Genomic DNA, 15,072 nt, shown 5'->3' with positions numbered 1-15,072 from the left:
CAGTTCTTTAATAGAAGTGGTGGCACAGTGGTGCAGTAGCTTGCACAATTGCCTTGCTTGTTTGGGACCAGGGTCTGTGTGTGTGTGTGTGTGTGTGTGTGCCCCATCCCAGATCATTCACTGTCTTGTGCCCATAGACTCCAGACCTCTATGACCCTGCATGGGACATGTCCGTGTGCAAGAAGGACGTGTAATACAACAGACTGATGTAGAAAAGATTTGTTAAATAACTATCCTTCTCTTGTAGTTCTTTACTATGTTTCTTATCATCATTGTTCTCACTGAAGTAGAGGATGACGGATCTAAGGGTGCACTCTCTCCTTGTGCTTCACTATTTGAGGTTGTGCATTTGAGTGTCTTTACTTTGAAGCTGGATAATCATGCCAAACTTTTGAGTATCTGTAGTGGCAGTTACATTTACAAATTTGCCAAAATCTGCCATGTTGGTTCCTTTTGTGGGAAATCCATTCAACGGAGCTAAAAATCTTATCAAAATTCCACTTTCCTAAGCATTAACCCAATGGTTTTCTCTGTTGATTTAAATCTTATAGTGATAGTTTATAGTTGACTGAAGACAGATATTGGGTGAATTCATCTGGAACTCCCTCAAATAGATCAAGAACAATGTTGAACAGAAATCCAGGGGTCACATGTAAAATGTTTTCTGAAAAAAACTACTTTTACCCTAAAGTGAATAACTCAGGCGTACTTCACAAATTTCCTTATTTTTGACAGAATGCATCACTTCTAATTTCCTTCAACTGAACGTTTGACTTTTTCACCAGTGCAAAAGCTACAGAGTTTTTAATCAAATCATCTGTAATGACCCAGCTGGGGTTCTTGATGCTGAACCTCTTTTGGCAGAGAAGTCCTTTTGGCAGCTTAAAGCTCCACCTCAGTCCCATTGATATGAATGGGGATATGGTTCACATCTACATTTACTTATATTCAGCCAACATCCAAAGCGACATACAAGACAAATAGCACATATTTGCAGCCTGTCCTGAAGTCCACAATGAGCTCCTTTCTCTTCCAGGTGCTGAGGGACAAGTTACCAGCAAACCACGTAGTCAGCTATTGATCCACTTCCCTGTAGACCTTCTCATTGTTCCCACTGATTGTGATGTCAAACTTGACGGTGATGTTAAATTACCACACAGGGACAAAAGATGGATTTATTTAACCGATTACTGATTGTTGTACCATAACTCAACTGATCACTGTAACACATTAAAACGGGACATTGTATATGCAACAGAAAAAGCCGCTCATAACACCCATGTATGCCAACCCAAAAAGAAAAATACTCCATTTTATTCATGTCTTATTTTATGTACAATACTGTGCACATTATTGCACCCTTCCAGAATATTACAAATTAGAAACAAAATTATATTGAGAATTCCATGCGACTGTGAACAGGGCCGCCTATAAGTAGGGAGAAAGAGGAAGATTTTCAGGGGCTTGTGACCAGAAGGCTGCCATGATGTCACGTATCTCCAGTTGCTTCAAAGGCAAAGGATGCCGGCAGACCCTGTGTTCTGACCCGAAAATTTACTCTCGCCCGTATGCATGTTGGCATGTCTCATGGAAAGCAAAATAGTACAAGCAAAAACCATTCAACATCTCCATAGAAATGAAAAAAGTATCACTAGGATCAATTAGTATTTCTAAATACTATTTCAACAGACCGGCATCCCATCCAGGGTGCACCGCTGTCCTGTTCGCACTGATGTAGGGTGCAGACCGCCCCACAGTTCTGCCCACGATAAATGGTTAGAAGATGGATAGCGAGGCACTGGGTGGCATTCGCCCAGACCATGAGCCGCCCAAGCTTGCAGCCAGGCCTGCTCAGAATAACTGGCTCAACAGACACTTTTCCCGACACTTCATCCTGTAGATAATACGACACGAGTCTAGAACAGCATTTCTACACACGATTAAATTGCTCATGTTGATATTGAAAGTTTATTAACATTTTTGTAAAAAAAGGAAAGAAAAGAAAAATACAAGATGTATTCTCATAGAAACATTTTTAAAAATGTAGAGCTCAAAGTAATGGCTTTCCCCACTGCCTTCATCTTTTCCCTTACATACCGGCCCGAGAATCAAAGACCTGAAACACAGATATGAGACACACTGAAAACTCTCCATCAAGACAGCATTCCACTGAGAATCTAAAGAAGAACAGGTTTAGTGTACTTCAAAGCCATAACTTACCGGGTAGAAGGGCCTTATTCGTGCTGGGAACTCTTTCCTGAAGCGATATCTTTTTGTGCCTGTTTCAGTCCCTATTGGGGGTGGGAGGATAAAGTGTATTTTTTATTATTTTATTTTGTATTTTTCATTGTTATACATGTGAATCTGTCTTGCAGTAGTACAAGATGTGGCTTATTCAGACAAATTTTGGTCAACATTGACAAAAATACATTTTCTGTATGGACACAAGAAACGGATACTTACTAGATAATAACCAGTGTGGTAACCACTCATATACCAGGAGATCAACATGCTGCTCAATGCCTCATCATCAAGGGTGTCTGGACTTATTGGGGGTGGAGGCGGAATAATCTAGAGAAGATGAATTCACAAAATCACAGCTGCAGATAATTAACAAGGCATAATTAAATAGAAAAAGCTAGACTATATAGTCTACAATATAAAACGCAGTGTTAACAACAGCTATACCATAAGGGAACTGAACGCAACTGGAAGTGATGACAATATATAAAAAGTTATTGAATGAGCACACGATTCATTTCCAATGGTTGAAACAATGGAAAAACATACAGCAATCTATAATGTGAGATAGAGAATAAAACTCATAAAAGAAGCCATTGACATGAATGACTTCAGAACTATAGTCTATACAATGGCAAACAACTTCATTGTGATTAAAAATGAGTATGACATCTATGAGAAGTGAGAACCCAGAAGCACACATAAGAGGAGACACTGGATTTTCCTTAATTGTTAGAAACATGATAGACGCCTTACTGGGGGTCCCGAGGGAATAAATGGAAGTCCGCTTAGAAATGCAGGATCCAGACTGCCATGTCCCGTTTCACCCTGAAGGCAGATAATTATCTTTAAGGAACTCTATCACGCATTTATGATCAATGCTAGCTCTACATTAGGATTCGTTTTAAGTATTTCCTGACGAAATGTTACCACACAGAAACTTTTATTTAAGAACATTTTTTTTTTTTTTAAAGTGATCAGTTGTCATTGCTGACACCACAGCACACAGTGCACAAAACGAAATGTGTCCTCTGCATTTAAACCATATGTGACAATGTGACATAGCAGGGGGCAGCCAATTCAGCGCCCGGGGAGCAGTGCTTGGGGGTGGTACCTTGCTCAGGGTACATCAGGGTTGCCTTGCTGTTTGGGGATTCGAGCCTGCAACTTTCAATTAGAAGTGTGCTTCCCTGACCATTAAGCCACTTACTAAATATTTACAACAGGATTTAGATAGACGCAAAGAACACACTTTTTAGTAAAACTTACTGGATCCTTATATGTGACTGTGTTTTTGCCCAATATAAGGTGTAACTACAGCATGCAACTTTTTACCACTAGACAAACCATAAGTAACAGTTGTCACTCTTCTGTTCTGCCCACCTTCCTGAAGGCAGGTGCTTGAGATGGGGAATGAGAGAAGCCTGAAGCCCACACTGAAGGTCCTGAAGAGGCTCCGGGTCGTGTTTTAGACTTGTGCTGTTGATTGAGCTGTGGCTGGCTAGAGGATCTGTCACTTTCGTCAGTAGAGGACTGGACATCTTTCTGAGAATATATTATACACACAAAGAAACACTCACACTCATTCTGACACCACAAATTCACTAATATAATACAAAAACCATTTATGTGTTTATACTGAAAAATAAACTACCTGAGTCACTCTGCGAGCTTCACTATTTGCTACAGAATTCTCAGAAAGGAGGTCTGTCAGGTTCTGCTCTTCCTCATTCCCATAGTCAGTGTATATTACTATGCAAGTCCCCTTCTCAAGGTCTATTGAAGAAATTCTGGCTGGGTACAAGGTACCATCTTCTGACCAAAATGCATAACATGTGTCCCCAATTTGCCACTGTCAGGTAAGAAAAATAGAATAAATTATAATAGAACGTCGAACACTCTAAGTTCTGTTAAAGTGAATTAGTTCAAAATAAAAAGAAATAGTCCGCTTATACATCTCTTTCTGGATGGGCATTGCTCCTCTTCCTGTTTCGATTCTTTTTGTTGTTTTTCCTTTTCTTTCCGAGTTTGTCGTCTTTGGTTACGCCAGTGTTCTCCACACCCTTCAAAGCGTTCTTACGAAAGACGCACAAATGATAACGAAAATCAGTTAACTGGCACACGAAAAACTTTTATTGCGGAATCCTGCAGTTTCTTCTGTGCTGGCAAACACCATAAGAATGAGCACAAGCATCAGTACTAGTCCCAACAACTGAGACCTTAAACATTTTTATATTAAACAAGAATGTTCATTCCAGTGTCTAACATAAACGTGCCTTTAACACACAGCTTACCTTAAACGATGCCACCGCTTTATCGTAGGCTTTTATCAAAGCCGTATCGTCCCAGATGTCAGAATCGTCACTCTACGACGCAGAATTTCAGATATTAGATGTTAATTTTCCGTTCCTCTCCGGAACAACAGCTGCTAAAAATCTAACACTATCCAGTTTTAACAGTTTGTGCAAACTACTGCAGCCAGTTACTATTCATAAGTATTATTTTGCGTGTAACACAACGGTCAATGAAAAACTACGAACATTGTGACAGAGTTAGTATGGATTTCTCTATTAATACTCAGCTAGCTAAAATCAAAATGTATAGAGGAACACATGTGGTACAACGTTAGGCCTTGAGGATAAATAACCACAAAGCTAACCAAAGCAAATTAACATGAACTTTTAAATATGTCGTTGGCTGCATGATAACTTACCTGACCATCTCCTCGGGTAAAAAGAACTTCCTTGTATCCATTAGCCATGCTCGCAATTATCGTTTTGATAAACTGTTTAACAACATTTAAGAGCAAACAGCTTGCATCAGTCACACTACGACCTAGCTGCTACAAACCATTGCTACGCATTAAAGGCTGCGACAGAGGTACATGCCTTCAAATCCCGGCCACGTAAAAGAGCTGCGCCAGAAAGGCCGTCAGCTGCCTGGAAACGGCGACGCTCCACCGAGACGCTAATCGTTATTTACTTCGAGGTTCCTCTTAATATCTCTTTTAAAATGATAGACGCGGCGCTGAATTCTTCAGGCACTCAGATTGTCTTAGCATCGTCAAGCGATGAGAATTATCCCCCAGAAAACATAATTAACGGGTAAATGTATACTATATTAATTTCGGAGTGTAGACTTGATGTATTACTTGGCGTTTTGTTAATTACAGAGCATTAAGGAATAAAGGAAGCTTTACCGCGTAGCAGTACGCCGCGTTAAAATTCTCTTGATAGCTAACGAAAGGAACTATGTAGTGTTACGAATCAGCTTTGCTTGCATAATTTATTGTTATGCTAGTGGAAGAAGTAGCATCGCCATTAAAGTATAAAACTATTATTTATTATTTTCTAATCATTACGTGGATGACAAGAATTTATTGATGCCTTATTTATTGACGTATTAGAATCCCGCACTGTTAGAAATCACCTTGTTAGCATGAGGCACCGTAAATAGGGGCTAAGTTATGACCATTTCAAAGGTCCCCTAAGTGAGAGGGGGCTTAAAACTTGGAATATAATTGGATTGGCCTGGGGTGGGGGGCATTATGAAATGCTTTCATGGGGACTAACATCTCTAGCGTGGCTATGCAAGTGAAACGACATTATACCTGAAGCAAAAGCACTTTTCTTTGCAGAAACACAGAAACGTTTTGGATTTCCACGGGAATGTTTCCACAGGAGTTCATCGTACGCTTTGGAAACCTGGTAAAAATCGCCCTGGTCACCATGCACAGTTACAATGGTAAGGCAGTGTTCAGGAATTAATCAGAAATTCAGGTTTAGCTATATTGTTTTTGCAACTTGCATGTCGTTAATCAATGACTTACGGTTGCCTAAGTTTGTCAGGAATTACGACTGAATTCTTGTCATGTAACATGTAACATGATATGTAATGTCGTTTCACTTGCATAGCCACGCTAGATGACCCGATTTCTGTGTACTGTTAAGATTTTCCTGAAGAACTGGGTCATCATAATTTTTCTAACTATAGTAGTTTATTTTTCTTTCTCCTTTAGTGAAGACACTTAAAATCGAAAAAAACACCTTAAATGATACTCTGGAATTTGAGCCCGTTGCAGAAAAGGGTAAGTATACAAATGTAGTTCCATAAGTACTACCATATGCTTTACATTATTCCGTATGCATACTGTACATTATTTTGACTTACGTTTGTCTTACAGAATTTGAGTGCACAGAAGGACACCTTCAAACAAACAGCTTTTCAGTAAGTAAATATCTAAATGTTTGTGTCAGTAGTGACAGGTTTAATATCCGAATATGACTGCAGGGATCATTCCATTTTAATTAAACAAATCTAAAAATGGTCTTAGCGTCGCCATTCTAATGACTTACGCATATCTTAGGTACTTGTGCACTGCGTACTTCACAGGAAGCAGAATTTCTCAGTTAGCTGGGTTAACTTATGCCAGAAGTCATGATTGTCCAATAAGAGTATAGTTAAGTAGTATTCCTATTGGACAATCATAATTTAAGCTAACCTTACTGAGAGAATCCTGCTTCATGGAACACACTCCTGTAGGTATTTGTGCAAAAATACTTTTTTGAGCTTTCCAATGGACTATGGAAATGACCCACAGTTTTACATTTCCCTTGCAGCTCCCTGGAATCAGCGTGACTCACCTGCGCTTCATCATTACTGCAGGATATGATCATTTTGTTTCCGTACATAGGGTGACTGTAGATGGAGCACAGGAATAATATCAATTGTATTTAATTCACCAGCATTGTGGGTGAGAATGTTGATTGTCTTTTTCCAGTAGGTGTTGAATGATTCCAGATTTTTTACATTAGTATTAAGGCATTTATGATCTCGCCAGATATCAGCAGTTACTCAGCTCATGTGAATGTTTAGTTTTGCCAGTGAAGTTGATACAAAAATAACTCATTTGATTGCTTTCTTACATACTCCACGCAAAAATAAAGTAGGATTGATTTCCTTCTGGTAATATTTTTATTGTGCCTGACATTTTAATATGTTTTTTTCCTCCATGTAAATAAAAATAGTATTTTTTGATAGCTTGGTATTGACTTGTGTTCATCATTATTAAATCCATGTCTGTTTATGGGTTATTGGACTTGTGGCAGGCTGTTTTAACCACGTTATTTATTAAAGTAATGCAATATAATTGTTCAGACCTCATTCACCTCAAATCCTAATGTAATTTTCCTATGCACATGGAGGTAAATCATGTAACTACTGGTTTGTTATGTATCAGAAACAAGCAGCTCATCTTCTCCAGGACTCCACTGTGTACTCGTGTTCTGTGGCAGCCCCTCTCTTCATATGATCACAGGACAAATGGAAGCTCAGACATTTCAGCATCCTTAGAGATGATACACCTGGGGTCTGTGCTGCTACCAAAAAGCTGGTAGTGGAATGTTTGGAAAATGAAAGCATGGTACCAAATCCACTGATTAACCACAATACAGATTAGAAATTATAATGTATTTGTCATAGTTTTCAAAATAGTTTCATCATGGAATAGATTAATACAGGTGACATTAATAATTTCAGAATAGTTTAGTTGATCACATCTACACACACTCAAATTTTAAACTCATAATCTGACTGCAAACTTTTTTTTTTGTATGCACATGATTTACTTTGCAACCAAAGAACGATACATAGTAGCGAATCCTGTTTCACACCAAAACATTTTTTGTAACCTATTTTATGAATGTCTGAGACAGACGAAGATGGTGTACGGGAGGAAACGGCTCTAAGGTCCATAGACATCTTGAAAGCATTGTGCTTGTGGAATCACATCCTGAATACGCCAAAGTTTGTCTTTTGGACAGGAGAATTAAGTGCTGCACTAAGGCTAAGTCCCAGTACCAGACGGGTATCAGCTGGGTCAATGATGCCATCGTCCCAAAGTCTGCAGATGATGATACAGAGGAAGTAGAGGATACATGTCATTAGGTGGCAAGATGTAACTTACTCTGCAAGTAATAAAAATTCAACTACATTCCTAAAATGACTTGTGTCTGCTTTTAGCCAAAAGTTTGGAGATTCTCAAGTGTGACTTATAAAGAATGATACAGTTTAAAAGTTTATAAAGCATATTCATGAAATATTTTATGAAGTATTAAAAGTATCAACAAATTTGCAATTTTTTTCAAATATTTCAATGTAATAATATATGTTGCTAGTGACATCAGACACTCAAATGTGTTATTTGTTTGTGGAATTTAAATTTTTTTGCTGTATGGATTCTCATCATGAAGAAGATGTAAGAACTGGGCTGCATTCATATAATAAAGGATGGGAATATGCTTTGCAGTTTTTGCAAATATACATATATATGTCAGGATGGATAAAAAAATGATAATTTAAAGTGCATCATTTTAAAACTGTTCCCAGGGTGACAATAAGAATGGAATCCAACCCAGAAATCACAAGGCACGTTAAAAATGAATTTAGAGACACCATTTCGCATCAAGTTATAGGCACGTGCCAATGGATGCAGGGCCCAGGGTAGCTGAAGCAGACACAGGAAGGATTATATCTTCTGGCTGCCTTAAGAATGCCTGAGAATCCCCAGAAGGAGTCAGAGTGGTACTGAAGAGAATCTGGTCAGGTATAGCAGGTGTGCGACCATCGTACACCTCGACAGGAGCAGCAGTTTGAAGACGGATGGGTTGACGAGACACCTTTGAATATACTTTAGTAAAGTATGTTATCCAAGCTAAAAAAAAGTGTAATAAATTACCTGGCACTGGAGTAGTATGGGTTACCCTCTTCTTCAAATCGCTTCACTATGGGTTCTTTCATACTTGCCTCCTGTTCTGCTGTAAACTGAAGGGCAATGAGCTATAATCCTGCCATTTCTGTTACCCATCAGTTCATGACTGACAGTTTATACATTTACTTATTGTGCGAGTCAGAAGGTCTAGCTGAAACATATCTTCTTACTAAAACTATGCAGAGATCAATATGACACAATGAACGCAGTGAGCTTACTTCTTTTCCCTCACGCAGTTTCTGGTCTTTGGTGATGGTGGCCAGAACAGTGGCGGCTTGTTCGCCGCCCATCACAGATATACGAGCATTGGGCCACATATACAGGAATCTGGGGCTGTGGACAGAATTTGAGGAATTTCACATTTAGCATATAAATCAGGGTGCATCATTAAGATAAAGCAAAGCAAAACATAATCATTTGAACTGCCTGCAGTAGTCCATCATGCAGTTTTTCATTTATCTATTGTTATCAGAGAATAACCAAAATGTGGGAATGACCAAATCTGGAGCCGGGGGGCAAAAACTACCTGTATGCTCTGCCACACATTCCATAGTTGCCTGCACCATATGAGCCCCCAATAATCACTGTGATCTTAGGCACATTGGCACAGGCCACAGCGATCACCATCTTTGCTCCATCCTTAGCAATTCCTCCTGCTTCATACTCTCTGCCAACCATGAAACCTGACGGAGGAAACATACGCATGTACTATGTAACCTGAAGCAAGAGATGTAACAAACAGCTGGCTATATCAAATATAACAAATATAGAACTATCCACTGATTTCTGTTAAATATGAAATTATGTTAAACTCACCAGTTATATTTTGAAGGAAAATTAAAGGTATTTTCCTCTGGCAACATAACTGAATGAAATGGGTTCCCTGTAAAAATGGAACAGCTGTTATAAAACTATGCAGAAAATGTAAATATCTTTGCAGGCATTCATTGCAGCTTGAAATATATATTCAATTATGCAAAATGTCCAGAAATACAAGCACTCAAAGAGGACAGTTTAAATTTAATGGTATAAATAATTGTTTAGATAAAGAGATCAATAATTGTATGACTGGAGTACAATAGTTGTAGCACTGGACTGTCTTATTGTGGATCATACACATAATATCAGTTGTTGTAATATCAATTGTTGTTATCTCTGCCTGTACCATGTGTCCCATGGTTCTATTCACCGACACACCCAGAGCAAACTAATAATAAGCAAACAACCAAACAAAATGCTAATTTATGCATGGCACTGGAATACAAACTTTCTTGGCAGATTCTGAAAACAAGACTCCATTGTTCCCAATGATTCCCACAGGGTAACCGAATATTCTGGAGAAACCTGGTCAAAAGAAAAAAAAAAAAAAACATTCTGTAATAACCATTATCTAATAAACCGTTAAATTATGTATCATATATAAACATTTATATATTTTGCTGTACCAGTGACCAGTGTGTCTCCATACAATGCCTTGAACTCATCAAACTTGCTTCCATCCACAATTCTCGCAATAACCTGAAATCACCATTTCCTTCCTATTAGTGTGAGCAGTACAAAACATTCAATTCTGCTTTTAGTGAAAACGACTGTGCAAGGCATAAAAAACTAGGGTAGAACACCATTTCACAGAACAGAATTTATATACTACTTTTAAGTAATTTATCAATTTATAAGTTCCATTTACAGCACAGACTGAACAGAGAAGAAAAATAAAAATACTGATTTGGATATTTACTTCTCTGACATCAAAGTTTCGTTTCAAGTTCTCTCCAACAATGCCGTACAGCTCATCCTCTGGAAAAATGGGGGCTTCAGGTGGTTCCACAGTCACCTGAAAGAACAAAGTTACAACTGACTGAATGAACAACCATAAACAATTCCAAAGCAAAATCATCTGCTCTCAAAACTTCAACTCAAATGGAAAAAGGTGCCACTCAACAACAGGGTGAAAAAAAAACATTTGATTAATATTTTAACCATAATCGTACAGTTCTAGTACTCAATACCCACATCGAGATTTTTCATGTAGTTCAAACTTCGTACTGCTTTGCGAGCTAAATGGAGCGCGTGGCTATCATCCAGGGCGTAGTGGTCAGTGACACCAGACTTTCTAGGAAAGTAAAACAAAATTTAAAAAACTGAAAATATTAACCAAAGACAGCACAGGTTGAAATGAATCTACATTTACGTCAATTTTAATTCTTTATATGTGATTTTTTTAACCAGTCAGTATTTGTAACACTTAATATACTGGAAAGTAAAGTTTTTCAATGCTGACTACCACACATTAAACATTAGATTGTACTCAGACTTTGCATTATTTCATGTTTTTTCGATTTATCATATATTAAGAACTGATTAAACCTGCAGTGAAGGTCAGCTCCTCCCAGATCTTCAGCAGACACCTCCTCACCAGTAGCTGCCTTTACCTGTGACAGACACAGAATACCAACTCATGCAGTACTTACTTCAGCCACTGGGGTTGCAATTTGCCTTTTTCTTAAAACAAAAACTGACTGGACAAAGACGACATTTCATTATCATAAGGGAAATGAGTGACAATTAACATTGATATGGAGCAGCAGGCACTGTACTAAACTGTTGCAGTAAAAATGCCAGTGATAATACACTCAAAATCTCGACCAATCATTTCATGTAAATTAATGTAATTTAATCAGAAAAACAGAAGTTACCTAACAAAATAAAATGGCGATTGCCATAGTCATAATTCACTATCTGATATTGCTGCAAAGAAAACCAACCAAAGGAGGTCCTCCAAGAAAAATGGTCCCTTGTTTCCTCACTATGATACTCTCATCGGCCATGGCAGGGACATAGGCCCCCCCAGCAGTGCAGGATCCCATAACGACCGCTATCTGCAAGCGAAACACCGCAAAAACATTAAATATATTAGTATTTGCAAAAACTTTTTGTTTGACCTAGAAGTAAAAGTTTACAGATACAACACATACATGTTTAAGTTAATGAAAGTAAAATGACCTGTGATAATCCTTCGGAAGATAGGCGAGCCTGATTGAAGAAGATACGTCCGAAGTGATCACGGTCTGGAAAAACGTCGGCTTGCCTGGGCAAATTGGCCCCACCAGAATCCACTGCGGTTTCACAATGGAAAAATTAGGGAGGCGGCTGAATTGTAATGACTGCCGACATTTAATCAAGGTGAAAGTTAAAGGTCTACAGTAGACGCACCTAAATATATACATGGCAAATGGTTCTGCTGAGCTATTTCTTGAGCCCGGAGGTGCTTCTTCACTGTGATTGGGTAATAGGTGCCCCCCTTGACAGTGGCATCGTTGGCCACAATAACACACTCTACCCTGAAACACAGATGAAATATCTATATTTATATACTTAATCAAATAGCACTATTTCGAACATAAACACCAGAAGAACAAAATTTAACCACAGAACTGTTTGGAAAACATGCATTTCTTGGGCATTAAGTGATTAAATTTAATTTATGAAAGAGCAATGGAAACAAATGTATAAATCAAGTTAACACATGAATTATAAAAGAAAATACATCAAGTTATTCACCCTGAAACTCGTCCAATTCCTGTAATTATGCCTCCAGCTGGAACCTCCTCATTCCCATACAACTGATAAGCAGCAAACTGAGAGAACTCCAGAAAAGGGGAACTGCAAAAAAAAGAAAAAACATTCAAATATTTATATAAAGATAACTGAAAAACTTCATCAGTAATAAAGTTACAAGAACAGAGTAAGCATGTACATCTCAAATTAACTAAGGTGGATGACAAATCATAAAATGGAGGACAGGATCTGAACATTAATGGTAGCTACTATCTGCACCCTCATAAAGTGAAGGATATTTTCAATATTTCAACCAAGAAGCACTGTAAGGTACTTGAAGTTGTATAAAGTTCACTTGTATAAATTCTAGTCAAAAAAGTCATGATGTTTACAGCGTCAACAAAGCTATTTTATACTTAAGTAATATTAAAGTGAGCATAAGTAAACTTACATGGCTTGAAAAATATTATGAAATATTCATATTATTAACTGCAGCAAAAACTGATATATAAATTTGTCCTCAGTAATGAAATAAAGTTTGCACACCCTAGAGTTAAAACTGTCTGAACGACAGTCCTGGGAGTGACAACCTTAAATGTGGTGTGAAATAAAGCATGCAGCATATGCAGGGCTGCCTTGCACAGACACACCAGGACTTAAATTTAAATGTGTTTGTTCCCTCTCAAAAACAGGCATTTCATCCAGGATGTACCACATCTCCATTCCCTGGGGCAGGCTCTAGCTTTGCTATGCATCAGTACTGGAAAACTGGTTTTGGAAACTACTTTACAACTTCACATAACCTGACAATGAAACATTTCTATGAATTATTTCAGTTTCTCCTGATGTACTTGAACACATGCATAAAGAAGTCTTGCAATAATTCAAATCAAATCAGAAATAAATCAATTTTATTGTCACATCACTAGAATGAGGGGACTAGTGAGTAAGTCTTGGGTCATGACTTTCCTATCAGCAATGCAGTACATTATAATAATGCAAACTGTACATAAAAAACCGCACACTCTACAAATGCACAAAGGAAACAGTGTAATACACAATACAATAGAATATAAATATAATATACCACAGAGAGACTGTAGGTGTAACACAGTACAGTTTAGTGCACCAGAGATATTCACTAGTGCAATGGGGGGTGGCCGATATTAGTTGGCGTTATGTTACAAGTATTGTGTAAATGGGATAGTTTTACCCTGGGTCCAGGACTCTGTCAATGCGCTCTCGGGGCAGCAGTTTTCCTCTGGATGTGTGCAGCTTTCTGGCCTTTTCTCCACCCCCTATGTGTACACATACACACAGGTAGTAACTCATAATGTTAATAGTAGAATGTCTCAAGTGATACAGCTATTTACCAAAAAGATGCCAACGCGGTTTACGTACTGGGCTTTCTTACCCAATTTGATTTTCTCTGCCCTTGTTTTCAATTCATTCACGAGTGTTTGCATTCGTTCATAGTTCTCCTAAAATGACATTTAGTTAAAATGTAAGCTCAATGTCAACCTATAAATGTCACAATTATGTATCGACGAAATACCACCATGATACCAGCAAACCAATATTTTGCGTTAACTGGGCAGGTAAATAACGTTTATGTAATTTATGATTTCGTTGTTGAAAAGGCACAACATGCACTCGACTGGCTGCCGGTTGGTACTAGAGTACGAGGCTTCTCAGCGGCCTACCTGATAAATCGCCGACTGTGTATCAGGCTGTGAACCAAGAGTCGCTACGTTGTCTCCATGATAAAGTCTTATACCGGATGTCGAAGTTGTCCGTATGCAACGAAGTACACACAGCGAAGATCTCAGAATTTGCGAAATCATTATATAAGCAAATATTCAATGTTAAGTCTTTAAAAGAAACATCTAGGTTTAGGCGAGAAACAATTGGGAGGGCGCAGAGCATGAATCCCTCCCACCAGATTATCTCAACCAATAAAATATCGAAGATAAAGAACACCCACTACAAGTCACCCCTAATGCATTTTACGATTGTCGTAAGATGAGGTTTGTGTTTTTAATAGAGGTAAACCTTTAATATAAAACGCGAGAATGAACAAACGGTTGTTCTTTGCACTAAATTTCCTAAATTTAAAAGAACCAATACACTTTATGTAACCTTTGCATAAAATTATATAGAATGTGACATTAAGGATGACCAATTTAAATATAAGGATACAAGATACAACCAATAAACCCAGACTTTTGTGTAACAGTCAACTATGTTTATTATGTTTTGTTAATAAAGTGGATGAATATTTTTAATATTAAACCTTTGGATAAACCTTTGTTAACTGCATATCCAGTACAGTCCCATAGTCATGTAACCTGCATTATTAAGCATTAATCAGGGGTCACCCTGGATGAGGGACCAGTAAGATACTGGAAAATGTATGATGTGCACTTGCCACACAAGTTAGCTGAGCTGCAGTGGAAACTAAGGTTGCAAAGCGGCAGAAAATTTCCAGAAACTTTCCTACCCAT

The 15,072-nt window shown here is 38.1% G+C and overlaps 3 protein-coding genes across 3 annotated transcripts; 1 reads left to right on the top strand and 2 right to left on the bottom strand.

Annotated features, from left to right (window-relative positions):
• Positions 1–1,282: 1,282 nt before the first annotated feature.
• Positions 1,283–5,125, bottom strand: smn1 (survival of motor neuron 1, telomeric). Its single transcript, XM_049003508.1, has 9 exons — positions 4,955–5,125; positions 4,536–4,607; positions 4,197–4,316; positions 3,896–4,093; positions 3,625–3,786; positions 2,998–3,069; positions 2,464–2,571; positions 2,221–2,291; positions 1,283–2,116 (listed from the first exon to the last, which is right to left on the bottom strand). Exons 1-8 carry the CDS (start codon positions 5,000–5,002, stop codon positions 2,235–2,237), a joined length of 837 nt encoding a protein of 278 aa, XP_048859465.1. The 5' UTR covers positions 5,003–5,125; the 3' UTR covers positions 1,283–2,116; positions 2,221–2,234.
• An 11-nt stretch (positions 5,126–5,136) lies between these two features.
• hspb11 (heat shock protein, alpha-crystallin-related, b11) lies at positions 5,137–7,280 on the top strand. The gene is made up of 5 exons (XM_049003520.1): positions 5,137–5,345; positions 5,879–5,985; positions 6,260–6,328; positions 6,425–6,468; positions 6,861–7,280. The coding sequence occupies exons 1-5, from the start codon at positions 5,254–5,256 to the stop codon at positions 6,960–6,962; spliced, it is 414 nt and encodes a 137-aa protein (XP_048859477.1). The 5' UTR covers positions 5,137–5,253; the 3' UTR covers positions 6,963–7,280.
• A 411-nt stretch (positions 7,281–7,691) lies between these two features.
• Positions 7,692–14,513, bottom strand: mccc2 (methylcrotonyl-CoA carboxylase subunit 2). Its single transcript, XM_049003473.1, has 17 exons — positions 14,272–14,513; positions 13,983–14,049; positions 13,782–13,866; positions 12,572–12,673; positions 12,224–12,351; positions 12,014–12,126; positions 11,776–11,889; positions 11,378–11,442; positions 11,024–11,123; positions 10,749–10,844; positions 10,456–10,528; positions 10,278–10,354; positions 9,827–9,893; positions 9,537–9,693; positions 9,229–9,343; positions 8,978–9,063; positions 7,692–8,143 (listed from the first exon to the last, which is right to left on the bottom strand). The coding sequence occupies exons 1-17, from the start codon at positions 14,410–14,412 to the stop codon at positions 8,026–8,028; spliced, it is 1,704 nt and encodes a 567-aa protein (XP_048859430.1). The 5' UTR covers positions 14,413–14,513; the 3' UTR covers positions 7,692–8,025.
• Positions 14,514–15,072: the final 559 nt, after the last annotated feature.

The sequence above is a fragment of the Brienomyrus brachyistius genome, chromosome 2, assembly GCF_023856365.1.
Source record: "Brienomyrus brachyistius isolate T26 chromosome 2, BBRACH_0.4, whole genome shotgun sequence".
Lineage (NCBI taxonomy): Eukaryota > Metazoa > Chordata > Actinopteri > Osteoglossiformes > Mormyridae > Brienomyrus > Brienomyrus brachyistius.
The sequence above is the reverse complement of the archived record's forward strand: the minus strand, read 5'-3'. Positions and strand labels throughout refer to the sequence as shown.